Source organism: Haliotis rufescens, unplaced genomic scaffold, assembly GCF_023055435.1.
Source record: "Haliotis rufescens isolate VD_foot unplaced genomic scaffold, xgHalRufe1.0.p SCAF_4, whole genome shotgun sequence".
Taxonomy (NCBI): Eukaryota; Metazoa; Mollusca; class Gastropoda; order Lepetellida; family Haliotidae; genus Haliotis; species Haliotis rufescens.
The window spans coordinates 14,207,868-14,226,213 of NW_025964112.1; the positions used below are offsets into that span (position 1 = coordinate 14,207,868).

At 40.4% G+C, this 18,346-nt stretch overlaps 1 protein-coding gene across 12 annotated transcripts in view; it reads left to right on the top strand.

Moving 5' to 3' along the window:
* LOC124140489 (dipeptidyl peptidase 4-like) overlaps nt 1-18,346 on the top strand; it is a 544,190-nt gene that overhangs the window by 441,850 nt on the left and 83,994 nt on the right. Inside the window, exon 1 of one of the 12 annotated variants that reach the window (XM_048382370.1) lies at nt 3,578-3,607. The exons of the other annotated variants lie outside the window; for them this stretch is intronic. Coding sequence (XP_048238327.1) covers nt 3,593-3,607 — 15 coding nt within the window. The 5' untranslated portion in view covers nt 3,578-3,592. Of the gene's footprint in view, nt 1-3,577; nt 3,608-18,346 lie in introns of those variants that run through there. 12 annotated transcript variants of the gene reach the window in all.

Below are 18,346 nucleotides of genomic sequence, written 5' to 3' on the forward strand. Positions count from 1 at the left end.
CTTTGTTTGTTTGTTGGTTAACGCCACACTCTACAATATTCCAGCTATATGACGGCTGTCTGTAAATAATCAATTCTGGACCAGACAATCCAGTGATTGACATCATGAGCATCGATCCACACAATTGGGATACGATGACATGCAACATCAACCAAGTCAGCAAGTTTGACCACCCGATCCCTTTAATTGCCTCTTACGACAAGCATAGTCGCCTTTTATGGCAAGCATGGGTTGCTGAAGACCTGTTCTACCCCGGATCTTCATGGGCCCATTTGCAGTGAACCGGACATAACAATATACTCAGATTTGTCCAGATAAAAATGTCATATTATTGGTGCTAGCAAGGGACACTCCCATGTTTGCTTTTATTTCATGCTCACATTAATTTGAAGATTTACAGTATATGATAGCTTTGGGAACCAAGACCCAGTTTTCTAAGTGGCATAAAATCCTTCTTACTAACTCATTGAGGACAAAAACATGCGATGTCCTTCAGACATGGTACTTGCCTATTGGCTTTGAATATAAACCATACAAATACCTCTGTGTGTGTGTGTGTGTGTGTGTGTGTGTGTGTGTGTGTGTGTGTGTGTGTGTGGTGTGTGTGTGTGTGTGTGTGTGTGTGTGTGTGTGTGTGTGTGTGTGTGTGTTTCGAAATAGAAACCCAATTTGTAACTTAAAACATTATTTCATCTTCCACTGGAAATGGTATTGATTGCATTTCCAAAGTGATCAATAATTTTAGGCAACTGTAAAATTCCTAGAAGATCCATTGAAAACCAATTTCGAGGCATGCTGTTTAGGTACCATCTTGTCAAGGCAGTATTGCAGCACTAATAATGTGCTGTTTTGTAATACTTCGTCGCACAGCGCATTGCAGCCAAAGTACTGGTGTACAGGATGTCAACAGTCTTGGGAGGAAGTGAGTGTTCATGCTTGGTAGTCGGACAGTCTTCTCTGAAGGCATTCATCCTGGATCATATTGGAGGAAAAATTGATTTCTTGTGTTTTTTGAATTCTCAATAAAACCTGTCTGTTCTTGTGTACAGCTATGTTGTAGCACAGGATATTGTGTCTTGTGTACAGCAGGATATTGTGTCTTGTGTACAGCTATGTTATAGCACAGGATATTGTGTCTTGTGTACAGCTATGTTATAGCACAGGATATTGTGTCTTGTGTACAGCAATATAAAAACAGGACATTGAGTCATGTGTACAGCTATGTTATAGCACAGGATATTGTGTCTTGTGTACAGCTATGTTATAGCACAGGATATTGTGTCTTGTGTACAGCTATGTTATAACACAGGATATTGTGTCTTGTGTACAGCTATGTTATAACACAGGACATTGAGTCATGTGTACAGCAATGTTATAACACAGGACATTGAGTCATGTGTACAGCTATGTTATAATGCAGGATATTGTGTCTTGTGTACAGCTATGTTATAACACAGGATATTGTGTCTTGTGTACAGCTATGTTATAACACAGGACATTGAGTCATGTGTACGGCAATGTTATAACACAGGACATTGAGTCAGGTGTACAGCTATGTTATAATGCAGGATATTGTGTCTTGTGTACAGCTATGTTATAAGACAGGATATTGTGTCTTGTGTACAGCAATGTTATAACACAGGATATTGTGTCTTGTGTACAGCTATGTTATAACACAGGATATTGTGTCTTGTGTACAGCAATGTTATAACACAGGATATTGTGTCTTGTGTACAGCTATGTTATAGCACAGGATATTGTGTCTTCTGTACAACTGTGTACAGCAATGTTATAAGACAGGAAACAGGACTTGATCCATGTCTGGTGGTGCATGGTGGCAGATGCTGATTCCTCTGCAGTGCCAGCTTTCTTTGCGAGTCACATACACATCAACAGCCAACTGAAATAGGAATTTTTACATGGTCAGCTCTGTGATTTTGCTGTTCTTGTACATCAATGGTGTAGGTTGTCAATCTTGCTCTCAGTCTGATACCTACTCAAACTATTTTGTGTTGCTGTGGTATAGCTTCAATTTCACTGATTGCAGCATAAAACATTATTTTGTTTGAGTGTGTGTCCACTCAGTCATGGTTTGTCTGTCCCAGACACAATCTCATCAAACTCAGGAAGTGAGTTTTTGTTATTTTTGCAATATCACATCACAGCATTGTTGCATATACTGGTGAAATCCAACAGAGAAATTCAAGCATAGATAACTTTTTACCGAGAACTACGGTTTATTTGGAATCAAACCAAGTACTTCTGTAGAACTACACAGAAGACTGAATGTGTTGTGCTATAAGGAGAGTCTGATTGACATGTGGAACATTGAAGGAAATGATCTGAAATGATCGGTCTCTCATGATAAATATGCAGATGTCAGTACCAGTATATGAGCCCAATACAGACCCAAGAAGATCCGGGGTAGAAAAAGTCTTCAGCAACCCATGCTTGCCGTAACAGGCGACTATGCTTGTGGTAAGAGGCCACTAATGGGATCGGGTGGTCAGGCTCGCTGATTTGGTTGATGCATGTCATCGATCCCAATTGCGTGGATCGATGTTCATGATGTCAATCACTGGATTGTTTGGTCCAGACTCGATTATTTACAGACCGCCGTCATATAGGTGGAATATTGCTGAGTGCGGTATTAAACAACAAACAAACAAACAATTAGCTGTTAATTGTGTTTTAACAGTGAGAACAGAGCTGAGGAGCTTAGCATGTGATGACAACAGTTATGCTTCATCTAGTGCTATGAAAGCTGTTTATTCATGCTTGTTTGATACCATTTTTTTTATTCCAGTTCTGTTGAACCTTGTGGATAAAACATGATATTTTGTGCCCATTATATCTCTAAGGATTGACTATGTATGTCAGTTGGATGATTGATGAATAAGACAAAATGTATAAACAGAAATGTTTTTGTATCATAATGTCACAAAACATCAAATTATATTTACAGTGCCTGAGAACATTATAAATTCCTCCATGAGTAAAAAATAGAACCGACTTCCTGACGACACATTTATCCTATGATTTTTATACAAACTGGTTACAGAGAGGCACATAAATATCGTGGTCATGAAGTCACTGATCACTGAAAATGTAACAGATGGATCTCCTCAGAAAAAACAACAACACCAGTTAAAGATCAATGGGAAACTCTCTAGCCATTCATTAAGTTGTCATAACAGTCAGTATGTTATCCCCGGACAGAAGATTTTTAATTACTTGACATTATTTTTGTGTGCTTGTCAGTCCGCATATTGATTTTATTGTGGCTTTCTCTGTGAAGGTAGATGGCACTAGCCACACATCAGGAACAGTAACCAGGTAGGTTTTACCTGTGCTAGCAATTATTGAGCATGATGCATCAAGTCGGCTGCTGAGAATAATGTTAATGCCATCGCTTTCAGCTGGCGTCCAAACCTTTGTGTTATCACCTCGTAGGAAATGTAGCTCTCTTTGGATTTACACCTGGCTCCATAATGGAAGTTGAAAATCCATTTCTTGCGATTAATGTTTGTGATTTGACGATGTTGTGATTGTCGAGTCACATGACAGTTGAGGCTGGTGCTAGAACTGCAGCATGTTTCCGTCAGAGGTAAGGCTGACATTTTTGGCGGACATTTTTGGTTGACAATAGAATCGATTTTACCTATATCATTTTTGACAGGTGAAAATAATGATTTATAATCAAATACTACGCTTATAGACTGTATGAGAATTAAGGCTGTGTAAGGTAGAGATGTGTCAGTTGTTGAGGCAACAGATGGAGGAATAATAGCTTGTGCCATAAATACTGACAAGAGCTGTGACACACATGATTACTATTATCATGACCAGAAAGCCTGTACTAGTTTCATGTTGTGGGTAAGGAGTGTAGAGACTCATCATTTATGGCCGCAGCACGTTAGCCTGCAATGTTTATTCCCAATCATAATACCAGGTTCACATCAAGCTGGAATGATCCACATGACTTGTTTCACAGATAGAATAGCCAACACATTGAATATGAACTCAGTATGTTGTCATATAGGTGTTATTATGAACTGGTCTTCATCCTGCTTGAAACAGCTGTTGGAAGAAATTATGAAAATTGAATATATTATGATTAACCCATAAGTGCTCAGTTTAAGTTCCTGTTTTGATTGCAATAGGATCTGTCCCTTACTGAAGAGCTTTAAGTGCTTGTAGAGAATGTGTACCAGTGGCCCTGTCTATATATTGATTGATCTGTAGTAGACATGAGGGCTTCGTTTGAGTTAGACACTTTATGGCTTGTGGGTCACTCGAGGTAAATGCGCTTCTTTTAAATGTCAAAAGTCAGTGTAATGCTGCCACAGTCTGGGTGTCCTCGCTAGACCCTGGAAGGGAGATCCAGTGGGTTATTTTCAGCATCAAAGACTTTTTTACCAAAATATATACAGTTCATAAATAATAAATGTCTTGTTAAATGCTTTAGCTTTTTGGAAATAATTTTTTTCAAAGGAATAGATTTTAAACCATTGAAATTTTTGTTTTGTGTGTGTGGCAAGTTGTGAAATATTAGGATAAATGTATGATGTATGTTTGTTAGTTACTGTTATAATAACATGTCCATTCCTCTAGGGTTAATAAGGCTAATTGACTTGCCGTAACAGGGATGAATATTACAACATGTACATTCATAATGAGTATCTGTTTCTCTCTGAATTCATTAACTTAATGTCAGTTTGTGGACCTTTGCTTGTTTCTGCAAAGGGGTAGTTCATGGGATGATATTAAATCATCCAAACTTGGCTTCCACATGAGATATATCAAAGCCTTCTCTATATGGGAATCAGTGATCTACTTGAGAAATCCATCATTGTCAAGGAGGCCTGTAAACAAGTCTGGGATTGTCAAACAGCAATGACTCACAGTGACCTAAGTCGGCCATTATAAATAAAAGCGATAAAACCCTTTCCATATTCATAAGAAATATCTGACCCAAACAGAATCGATTGTACAATTCGGACTATATCATGCGTATGTGTTTATGAATCACTATCAAATATTGATGATACCAAGTGTTTTCTGAAAGAGTGGGCATATCCTGCCCCACTGGTGGCACCCATCACAAACACATGCAAGGGCAAATCAAGTGTTCACCTGAATAAACACGGGAACATATGGTACAAGTAAACATAGGGAATTGCATCGGACATCGTTCTTGTCACTGATGTGTCAGATTTGGAATTGTCCTCCACATGTCTACCACACAGTCCCCATCGGTCATTTCTAAGGTCAAGCAGGAGATACTTGGATCCTCATTGCAGATTTAAAAGTTTAAGATTTGTCCTGAAAAATGTAATTATTTTAGTTTCCAAAATGTTTGTAAAGATTGTCATTGCATAAATAAAATTAACAAAACCCTTTTTGAAATCATAACAAATGTCTGCTAAAAGTAGAATCAATCATCATCAGTAAATCAGATACATGTTATTTCTATAAAGTTTCAAACTTTCATCAGCTTCTGGCTGCCCAGACATGAATACAGTGTGAAACACTTCAGTGTAGCGCTTGTCAACCAACGAATCCAAGGAACACCATAATGGTTATTGAACACTTACCGTGGCTTATGCCACTATATATCACCAAGCTTTTCCATCAAGGACTGGTAATTTATAGACATTGAAACTCATATGATGAATATTGACCAGCGACAACATTCCACAAAGTGATCTTAGCGCTAAGACGACCATTACTGCCATACTACAACATTGACTTAGCGCTAAGATCGCTTTGTGGAATGGGTCCCCTGTCTACTTTGCAATAGAATGAAGACAACCCATTTGGTAAGTTTGTGTATTATGTACAGACTGGCAACTCCTGTTTGAATGTGTGAATTGAACAGGAATCCAACACGAAGTTCTAAACCTGTCACAGGGTGAGTGCATTATATATAGATCACATTTCTTGGGATAAAGTCATGATGGAAGGCTCTAGAACATAGAGTAGATCTTGTCTGAGGTGGCTGTTCCAGAAATAAGATTAGAAACTCTTAACATGACAATAGGGGCTCGAGAAGTCTAGACGGTTTGGCTTACTAGTGTAGGAGAGTCCATATTTGAGCATTTAAGACATTTGACAATCCTGTGTGAACACAATATGTCTACTGAAGAATGAGGATGAGGTCATGTCTGAGACTGTTGAGAGGTTTTAAATATGAGTAATGTGTATAAATTGAAATATTTTATGTCTACTTTCCATGTTTTTCACACAGGGCAAAAACAAGGGCTGGGTTTTGGGTTGAGTAGGTCCTGTGTGTAGGTCCCCTGTGTAGGTCCCCTGTGAAGGTCCCCTGTGTAGTTCCCCTGTGAAGGTCCTGTGTGTAGGTCCCGTGTGAAGGTACCGTGTGTAGGTCCCCTGTGTGGGTCCCCTGTGTAGTTCCCCTGTGAAGGTCCCCTGTGTAGGTCCCCTGTGAAGGTCCCCTGTGTAGGTCCCCTGTGTAGGTCCCCTGTGTAGGTCCCCTGTGAAGGTTCTGTGTGTAGGTCCTGTGTGAAGGTCCCGTGTGTAGGTCCTGTGTGTAGGTCCCCTGTGTAGGTCCCCTGTGTAGGTCCCCTGTGAAGGTCCCGTGTGTAGGTCCCCTGTGTAGGTCCCCTGTGTAGGTCCCCTGTGAAGGTCCCCTGTGTAGGTCCCCTGTGAAGGTCCCATCCCCTGTGAATGTCCCCTGTGTAGGTCCCCTGTGTAGGTCCCCTGGTCCCCTGTGAAGGTCCCCTGTGTAGGTCCCCTGTGAAGGTCCCCTGTGTAGGTCCCCTGTGAAGGTCACCTGTGTAGGTCCCCTGTGTAGGTCCCCTGTGAAGGTCCCCTATGTAGTTCCCCTGTGTAGGTCACCTGTGAAGGTCCTCTGTGTAGGTCCCGTCCCCTGTGAAGGTCCCCTGTGTAGGTCCCCTGTGAAGGTCCCGTCCCCTGTGAAGGTCCCCTGTGTAGGTCCCGTCCCCTGTGAAGGTCCCCTGTGTAGGTCCCCTGTGAAGGTCCCCTGTGTAGGTCCCGTCCCCTGTGAAGGTCCCCTGTGTAGGTCCCCTATGTAGTTCCCCTGTGTAGGTCCTCTGTGTAGGTCCCCTGTGTACGTCCCCTGTGAAGGTCCCCTGTGAAGGTTCTGTGTGTAGGTCCCGTGTGAAGGTCCCGTGTGTAGGTCCCGTGTGTAGGTCCCCTGTGAAGGTCCCCTGTGTAGGTCCCCTGTGTAGGTCCCCTGTGAAGGTCCCCTGTGTAGGTCCCCTGTGTAGGTCCCGTGTGTAGGTCCCCTGTGTAGGTCCCCTGTGAAGATCCCCTGTGTAGGTCCCCTGTGTAGGTCCCCTGTGTAGGTCCCCTGTGAAGATCCCCTGTGTAGGTCCCCTGTGAAGGTCCCCTGTGTAGGTCCCGTGTGTAGGTCCCTTGTGTAGGTCCCCTGTGAAGGTCCCCTGTGTAGGTCCCCTGTGTAGGTCCCCTGTGAAGGTCCCTTGTGTAGGTCCCCTGTGTAGGTCCCCTGCAACCTATGCTGGTCATCAGAAGTGACTTGAGAAAGGACATGGTAAGGCTTGGCGACCTGGGTGATTGTGTTTCATCATACCCCAACAACGTGGATAGTTGCTCATAATATCAAACACTGGATTTTCTGGACCAGACTTGATTACTTTCAGACTGCTGTCACTGTTGATGGAATACTGCAACACAACAAATGAGAAACAAGACAATATTCAATGTTAGTTTTTGTTATGTTTTTGGAAGATCAAAGGAAAATAGTACTTTGAGTTATGAAATTTAGTTGTAGAAGTTGTACAATTGTTTAGAAATATTCAACAAAGATTTGAACTTTACATCTCACATGGTTGATTGTGGTACAGATATTGCAACTGATTCACAATGGAGTTTTTGTTTTCATTTAGTTTTGTTCTCTCTTCTCATAAGTGAACAGTACATTTTTTCGTTTTTTGCAATTTTCTCTACTTATGATGAAGACAATAATCTATTTCTTCTTCTTCCTTCTTTTTTCTTTCTTTTCTTCTCAAAAGACTAACAGGATCGGGTGATGCATGTCATCGATCCCAATTGTGTGGATCAATGCTCATGATATTAATCACTGGATTGTCTGATCCAGACTCGATTATTTACAGACCACCTACTGACTAATATAGCTGGCATATTGCTGATTGTGGCGTTAAGCAACAAACAAACAATTAACATCAAGAACTGTTGAACTGTTTGTTCCAGTCTATTGGCTTCTGATACTTCATCAATGCATTTATTCTCTCTTGACATCATGACATTAAAATTTACTTTTCTTGTATAGTTATAATCAATATTGATTATGTGTAATGGAACTTAAGGGGTAAAAAAAATCAGACAAATATGACACATTCACAGGAAGTGAATCATTATTGTGGCAGAAAAGAATTGATCAAAGTTTATTTCCAGATAAAATCAAAAGTGCAACTGCATATTTTTTTCTGATCCTCCAAACTAAAAAGGTTATCCATATTGTGAAGTTATAAATCCTTTCCGACACATAATGAGAACCAATAATCTATCTGTTGTATGGGGGGCTGATTGCACATGAAGCATTAAAACTTCAATTTTGAACCCTAGAAGAGCTTGGGTCCATATTATTAATGAAGTTTAAAGATTAACTTGAGCTAATATTGATATTTGATCACACCCTTCAAACCCCAGAGATTACATTCTGTCATGAATCTTACCAGTATGAAATATATTTCTCATGATCTGTAACTGATCACCAATTAGTACATGCACTTCTTCCTGACCTGTTCCACATCTTCCTGACCCATTCCACATCAAACCCAGGCAGCCATGTTTCCGCTCAAGGGTGTATTCATTCGGATGAACTAGTCCAACCAGGTGTTGGGCTTCTCACATTGCCCTGGGTTAACTGAACGACATTACCCAAAGCTTATTAGACTAAGTGAGGTAAAAGCCCTTACTCTTGTCAAAGTAGGCTGTGTTTACCATGAAGGAGAGGGCAGTGTCCATCATATTTGTTAAATCAACCTTAGGGATACCACGTCTGATTTCATGAGATTAATGGTACTGGGCTCAGACTGTTCCTCTCATTGATTTGTCTGCTGTGTGGTCTGAAGATTGTCATAAATTTCTGCTGACCATTCATATGGTACTGAGGTTGACTGGCAGCCATTTTGTAAAATGGCTATTTATTTTATTCCCTGTTGTGCATGTCTAGTAAAATAGCCATGAATCATCTAGAGAATTTATTCCTTGTTTGAACTTCACTGTTTTCCTCCTGTTTGGGGGATATTCAACTCCAGAGATGAAAGGCATTTCAGTTTGCTAGTTACATCAAACAGTTTGCTACCACCGATGACACAGAATAAAAACTTAGAAGAAATAAATGAATATGTATAAGATAGCCATTAAAACTCACACAAAAGTAATTAGTTTGTCATGAAATGGCATTGAAACGTAATCTTCATGATAAAATACTGTTTTAAAACAATTTGAAATTGGCAGTTAATTTGTGACGTAATAATTCATATTTCAAAATTACTTTTTTTTCCCTTTTCAATAATTTTTTTGTCCTGCTTTGTTTGAATGAAACCAGTTTGCCAGTATATTGCAGTACTTTGTGAAAGATTCAACCAACTTAGGCACATTTTTTATGAGTGAGTGAGTGAGTATGGTTCTACGTTGCTTTAAGCAATATTCCAGCAATACCACGGCGGGGGACACCAGAAATGGGCTTCACACATTGTACCCATGTTGGGAATCAAACTTGGGTCTTCAGTGTGACGAGCGAACACTTTAACCACAAGGCTACCCGACCACCCCCATTTTTTAAGAACCAGTCTTCTGTGAGGGTCCTATTTTTTCACTGAAAACACTATACTGTAAACTTTGGCCAAATTGATTTCTGTATAAGTAGGTGAGTAGTGAATAAAATATTAATGCATAACTTAGAGAACTATATCCTATTTGACTAGTCATTTGTAAGGCAGATTCCTGCTCGCCATCGTCCATAAGGAGTTCATTTATTGCATAGACATTCATCAATATATACATTCTTGTATTGCCAGTCATGCAATAACACCCGGAGGGGGTTCAAGAACAGAATAGCTCTAAACTACCCCATATCTTTTGTTAAGAGGATGGATGGCTACAGTGTATATGATCCTGGCATTGTTAGTTGAAATAGCGATTTTTCTCACTGATGCAAAACCTAGCTCTATCCCGCCCCACACGGACATTAAAAGATTGTGTATTGAAATTGTGTAATAATATATTTCTAAAAACATTTCAAGTTTTTTCTTTTTATGCAGCTATTCATTCTGTGATGGATTTCTCTTGTGTCAGTTAATCTAAATTTGTTTGTGCTATGATTGAAAGATTTTTTAAAAATCTATGCGTTTTTAGTTTATTCTTGTGGTTTTTCCTTAAAATTGTATTGGGAAAACATTGCGAGTGACTCAGTCTGCTTTATCTTGTTGTGCTGGTGTTCCTGACAGTGATCTATTGGGTCATCAGTCTTGGGTTAGATCCCTCAGCTGAACGCTACACTTTTGGCGCCTACTTGGCATTTGTTCAAATTTTGAGATGCATAGTCGATATATCTGTTTGTTATTGGGAGGCTTGCTTTAAGTCAATATCATTTATATACGACTGAGCTTACGATGGCAACAAACAGGCTGTCATGTCGAGATTTAATCTTTCTTACATAACAAAACCCTTACAATCAAATAGACTATTAAATCTATATACAATTATGTTGATGGACCCATGCTAATTAGCCTCATTGAAATGTTTTCATTTATATGAGTGGCCTTGTGGTCATTGGCACCACAGTTGCCTCCCTTGGATTTGCCAGGATGCGAACCTATAATTCGTCTTAATAGTGAATTGTCATCACTAAACACATGGGTTTCATCAAGTGATGAACGTAAAATCTGCAACACTTTGGACATTTTTCTACTATTCAAAGTGGCATAAAACACAACTCACTCACTCTTTGTGTTAATTCTTGGTATATTGGATCAATGTGACATGGAAATCGCATGCCTGGTAATACATTTGTTAACAGTTGTCGAGTAGAAGAGCTGTGAAACATGTCCTTGCATACCCACAACTGTAAAAAAAACATAAAGAGTTCGATCTCTGTCCAGTTGAAGGAGTGATGTATATTCACACATCCCTTGCCACCGGTGATTAATGGGAAGAGCGTTTCCAGATAAGTAGGGAAAGTAATCTCCTTATCTCCTTGCTGTTGGATTGAACTTTTTAACCAGAGGTTATATGTGAAACTTACACAAAATCTTGCCCTTAGAGCAAAGAAAATGAGAAAACTCAACTACTATCAGACATTCTTTTCATTGCTTGGTTAATGGATCAGCAATTTTTAAAAAAATAATATAAAACCTTGTTCAACGTATCATTCTAAGCAACATGGTTTGTTAGTGTACTTGTTTTTTGTTTCACCCTGCAGACTTAACTTTTTAAAGAAATCACTTTAGAAGTAGATCAACAGTGAATTCATTCTAAGTTTATGACAGGCTGCATATTGCTTATGGCAAAAGTGAATGAGAGTCAGTCTCTCAAGAAGGAAAGATAATGGGGCCATCATGTTTTGAAAAGTAAGACGTCACTGCATTGAAACCTCATTGTGTGACGGCATTGCACAGTATGGAATCATCTATGGTAGGTCGCTGCACTTTAGAAATTGCCATTTTTTTTGTCTGTTTGCTCAAAATAAAATACAAATGTATTGCGATGAAAATGTTTTCTTAATGATGATCATTTTTTGCATTTGATGTTTACAATATTTTGAACTACTATTAATTTGTTGTACTTTACTGCAGATCCGTTAACAGTTAGTGATTTTGAGGTGTGTCTCTATAATGCATGACTTTGGGGTGGCAGGTGCACCTTGTACATTAGACTGCACACTAACCTCCTTCTTTTTTAATCAGAGTTAGATAATCTAGATTGAAAGAAACCAGATATATTGTTGTATTTCTTGGTTGGTTGTTTAACACCGCACTCAGCAATATTCAAGCTATATGACGCGGTCTGTAAATAATCGAGACCAGGCAGGCACACAATTGGGATACGATGACATGCATCAACCAAGTCAGCAAGCCTGACCACCCGATCCCGTAAGTCGCCTCTTACGACAAGCATAATTGCCTTTTATGGCAAGCATGGGTTGCTGAAGACCTATTCTACCCCGGACCTTTACGGGCCTATATTGTTGTAGGAGCAGGGTGGTAAGAAAATGTGAACTGACTGCTATGTATGTCCTCATATATCATTTCACAAGCAATGAACTACTTGTTAACCTGGGTGCCGTTGTACAAAACAACCCTACCAATACGACTGTCGAAAGAATATGTTAACGTAATGGAGTTACGATCATCTTAGCGCTAATATCGCTTTGTACAACAGAACAAAATTGATGTCATTGACAGGTCATTGTCCCATAACTTAAGTATTGTGGACAGTGGCTTAAAACATTATTCACACAATCACAATGTTGTCTTGGGTTTTCCACACAACATGGTGCCACAGAGTTTCCTGTTCGAGTCAGTTGTGTGACTGGTTGCCACTGTTTGTGATGGGTCTTGTTGGAGACACCAACACTCAATACTGTTTGTGCATTCAATGCCGTAAAACTAGTATTCTGTGGAGCCTTGAATCCCGATAAAGTGACAAGTCCAGCTGCCCTGTCCAGCTCCCACTTGTTGGTTGTAGTCTTACTGGCCTGATGCTAATGCTGATCAACCCCCTTTCAAGTACCCTTTCTTGTAAGAATGTCGTCCTATCATGCTCTCAGTACTATTCTCACTCTGTTGTTCCTGCCCATTACAAAAATACCTCTAGCTGTGTGTTTCCTGTGCTACCATCAACCCCACAATTCACAGCAAGCCTCCCAATCTCACAGTCTGCTGAATCCGGAAACTGAAGTTTAGACCTCATCAATTATACATATTAGCCACGATATATTGATCTGCATCAAAGTATGAGCCAGTGTGTGGTACACAAATATTGTTGGCTAAAAAACTGGATAATTTGCACCTCATTTGAAAGGAAACATTTGTTTTGTTTTATACATCTTTTGGAAATAAAATTTCCCTTTTTAAATCATGGCAACAGGTTTATGGTACCGTTTTGGAAGTGATGAGTTCCTGGAAGTGACTCTAAGCGTGTGTGTTGAGGGAAGGGGACGATGGATGGGGGTTTGTGGCAAAGCATTCCTGACCACTTGTGGCAATACCTGTAACCAAAAATTCTAAGGGGGTGGGGTGGTTGGGGTCTTAAACCAGAGTACTTTTAGTCAAAATGCATTTTTATTGCTTTATTGAAATATATATAACATCTCAATGTCAGAGGATAACAGATTCTTCCATTGGGCAGTAAAGGCAAAATAGTGGTGAACATTATATGGATGGATCACTGAAAATCAGTGACAACACCCAGTGTTTGTGAAATATGAAATATGTTTTTCTGTCACAAAGTCCAAATATTAGTCAGTAAACTTCTATATATTCTGGGGTGGTGGTGGGGTAGTCTAGTGGTTAAAGTGTTCGCTCGTCACGCCAAAGACCCGGGTTCGATTCCCCACATAGATACAATGTGTAAAGCCCATTTCTGGTGTCCCCCAGCCGTGATAATGCTGGAATATTGCTAAAAGCAGCGTAAACCATACTCACTCACTCACTCACTATATATTCTGGGGGCACATGTGGCCCAGTCGTCTAAGGCGCCGCGATTAGCTGTGCAGAGTTGCATCCCTTGGGCATGCCAGAAACCTATGGTTGTGGGTTCGAATCCCGGTCCACCCGATTATGTTTCTAGGTATGTCAGCACCATACCTGTGCTCGTGGGTTTCACTGAAGTGGTTGTTGTTGTGGTAAACGTCAAAGACCTGCATCACTTCGGGCTTTCCTCCCATATTAAGCTGACACGGCATGATATGACTGGAATACTGTTAAAAGCGGCGTTAAACACAACTCACTCACACTATATATTCTATTATAATTACTAAATAACAGTATGTTTTCTAACCTGATTCATCCCCAGGCTGTGTCAGATGTTATAAGGTGGTATGTAATAGTTACTAACCAAGACGACCAGACTAGTACAAGCAGCAACACACACGCTTTGTCAGTGAAATAATCTTGAACGTGATGTGAAACCCACTTCACCTCACCTCATTTTTTGCATAAAACATTGATCGGGAGGGGGAACTAGTCTTCTTGCAGATCATGGAATTGGAAGAGTGGTGACAAATGATTTAGAAATCACTTCAGAGCAGAGCCCTCTGGTGGCAGATTCCTGCCTCCACTCTGTCGTGGACGGTACTGATATGGGGGCGGTAAGGTAGCCTAGTAGAACCGTCATTACTCTGAAAGACTGGATGTGTGAAAACACTACCAAATGTTTCACTAAAGTGTGGTCAAATACCACAAGATATGTTCTAATTGTTTGGTGCAGAGGGGTGTAGCATAGTGTCTAGAGACTTCTCGCATCACATCAAAAACCCATATGTTAGATTCACCACATAATATTGCTAAACTATTGCTAAAGGAAGCATATTAACCAAACTAACTCACTCAGCCTACCTGTGTAGGAGCTAAAATGTTCTTGTGAAACTTTATTTTCCATACCCAAACCCACTACAGAAATACTGTGGTTTCTAACAAGAATCACACAGACTGCTATAGTCCTGCACCTTGACTATGGAATTTATATATATAATAGACACTTTTTTGCTAAAAGCCTAGGCAAGTCTAGATCTGCTAAACCAAGTCTAGTTTCCTTGATTCCACATGAAAACAGCAGAAGAGGAAACGTTCTTTTGAAGAAGAAAAAAATCTAATTATTTTAAAGAATTGTTTTCATTGACGAAGTGTTAGTCTAAGACTGCCAGGTCTAAACGTCTTATCACTTTAGTGGCTGTCCTGTTTATTATCAGCCACACTGATATGGTAGCCATGACAGATGGATAAACATTCAGAATAAGGCAATTAACCTGTTCACAAGAAACATGGTCTGGTTCTGTGCCAGGTAAACACACGTCACAGATCTGTTGTTGATTATACAATATTTGAGGCCTTCATTCAGACTTGTCACAATAAATCTCAGGAAACTAAATTTCATTACCCTTATTTTCAAATTTGGTTGAAAGCCTTTATAATGAGCTCATGTGTTTTCCGATGTCTTACATCATTTATAATAGGAAACAGAGAATCTGTTTTCTGTGTGAGATGAATGAAGTGTCTGTTGTGTGTACAATTCATTGTTTGTTTATCCATGTATGTTTGTGTTGGACAAAGAGCCCATACCAGTCCCATACATAGTGGTCCAATTAACAAATAGATTCTTCATGGTGTGGGTATTAAGTACTTGGCTAGGCTTACCTTTGGTCTCAAAATGAAACTATTTTAAGATTATGTTTTTTGTAAGGTTGTCTTTTTATATATAATAAAAGAAACCCAGAATTTGTTCACTTTCCTGAAACTGAAACCACAGAATTCTACACTTTGTATTTATTTATCCTTTGAACCCTCTGTTCCCTCTGTACTCTGTTCCCTCTGTACCCTCTTTACTCTGTTCCCTCTGTACTCTCTTTACTCTGTACCCTCTGTACCCTCTGTATCCTCTGTACCCTCTGTACTCTGTTCCCTCTGTACCCTCTTTACTCTGTTCCCTCTGTACTCTCTTTACTCTGTACCCTCTGTACCCTCTGTATCCTCTGTACCCTCTTTACTCTGTACTCTGTTCCCTCTGTACCCTCTTTACTCTGTTCCCTCTGTATCCTCTGTACCATCTGTACCCTCTTTACTCTGTTCCCTCTGTACCCTCTGTATCCTCTGTACCATCTGTACCCTCTGTACTCTGTTCCCTCTGTATCCTCTGTACCATCTGTACCCTCTTCACTCTGTTCTCTCTGTACCCTCTGTACTCTGTTCCCTCTGTATCCTCTGTACCATCTGTACCCTCTGTACTCTGTTCCCTCTGTATCCTCTGTACCATCTGTACCCTCTTCACTCTGTTCTCTCTGTACCCTCTGTACTCTGTTCCCTCTGTACCCTCTTTACTCTGTTCCCTCTGTACCCTCTGTACCCTCTGTACCCTCTATACCCTCTGTATACTCTGTTCCCTCTGTATCCTCTGTACCATCTGTACCCTCTGTACTCTGTTCCCTCTGTATCCTCTGTACCATCTGTACCCTCTTCACTCTGTTCTCTCTGTACCCTCTGTACTCTGTTCCCTCTTTACTCCGTCCCTCTGTACCCTCTGTACCCTCTGTACCCTCTATATCCTCTATATCCTCTGTACCCTCTGAATACTCTGTACTCTCTGTACCCTCTATACCCTCTTTACTCTGTTCCCTCTGTACCCTCTGTACCCTCTATATCCTCTGTACCCTCTGTACCCTCTGTATACTCTGTACTCTCTGTACCCTCTATATCCTCTTTACTCTGTTCCCTCTGTTCCCTCTGTACCCTCTGTACCCTCTATATCCTCTGTACCTCTGTATGCTCTGTACTCTCTGTACCCTCTATACCCTCTGTACCCTCTGTTCCCTCTGTACCCTCTGTACCTTCTGTACCTCTGTATGCTCTGTACTCTCTGTACCCTCTATACCCTAGCTCTGTTCCCTCTGTACCTTCTGTACCTTCTGTACCTCTGTATGCTCTGTACTCTCTGTACCCTCTATACCCTAGCTCTGTTCCCTCTGTACCTTCTGTACCTCTGTATGCTCTGTACTCTCTGTACTCTCTGTACCCTCTGTACCCTCTGTACCCTCTGTACCCAGAGTAGAAAATCCTGTTAAAATGGCCTACAAGTACATATTTTATATGAGGTCAGTACAAGTAACACAAGGAACAAGCAAGTCTGGCTGTTTGTGCTAATGATCGGAGCAGTGAACTCCGGTGTAATGGGTTAATGTGAACCATACATTACGTGATGATTGTAGTGGATCAGGCCTTTACCACTTTGGTGAAACCTCAATCACACCGAAGGAGGTAGACACTAAGTGTTTTGGGACCCACCATAACCTGAAAACAATATATTTTTTTCCAGTATTTTTTGGATCAGATTATAATTTTCCTTACAATTGTCCAATAAAATCCCTGAACTGATCTAACAATGATGTGAGAATAAGACATCTTCATGTCGTTAGCTTAGATAGTCTGATGAGATCTTATCAATCAGATTTTAAGGCAAAAATAAATCTGAAGTAATTCAGTACGCCATTTTATTTTAAACCCACTTCGGCTACTTTCCTAGATAGCATTGTAAAAATTGATTCTGCCATGTTGAATGATACTTTTGAAGTCTTTTTCAGCTTAAACGTGTGTGGAAAGCATTCTGGGACAGTCTTTATTCTGATTCCTTTGTGCCAGGAAAACCATCCTCAATCCAGAATCTCCTTTGCCTGTATCTTTGATTTATCCCCTGTGAAGTTCACACGTAGCAGAGAGCTGATTTCAGGGATGATGTATGGTGCTATCGTGTGTGATAGCGCCATAACCTTCCTCAACCAGATAACTACCCCACAGTGACACAGTGGAGATCCACTTACGGTGGTCATAACTTTCATGCATGCACAGATTATACCTCGTGGGCACTATATATGATAAATGCCTACGTTTGGCTAGACAGTTTGACTGTGTGTTAACATGTCCAATAATAGCTGTTGTCACCAGCTCTATAACCGGCTGCACAAGCTCCATATCTGCGACACCGTTGCTGTCGCTGACAATGGCTCCATAGCTGGAAGTAATGAGGCTCAGTCGGTGTGATGTGTGGCTCCATATACTGTGAGGCTTGAACTATGTTAATAGATACTGACTTCACAGTTGTTGTGATGTGTGGCTCCATATACTGTGAGGCTTGAACTATGTTAATAGATACTGACTTCACAGTTGTTGTGATGTGTGGCTCCATATACTGTGAGGCTTGAACTATGTTAATAGATACTGACTTCACAGTTGTTGTGATGTGTGGCTCCATATACTGTGAGGCTTGAACTATGTTAATAGATACTGACTTCACAGTCGTTGTGATGTGTGGCTCCATATACTGTGAGGCTTGAACTATGTTAATAGATACTGACTTCACAGTCGTTGTGATGTGTGGCTCCATATACTGTGAGGCTTGAACTATGTTAATAGATACTGACTTCACAGTCGTTGTGATGTGTGGCTCCATATACTGTGAGGCTTGAACTATGTTAATAGATACTGACTTCACAGTCGTTGTGATGTGTGGCTCCATATACTGTGAGGCTTGAACTATGTTAATAGATACTGACTTCACAGTTGTTGTGATGTGTGGCTCCATATACTGTGAGGCTTGAACTATG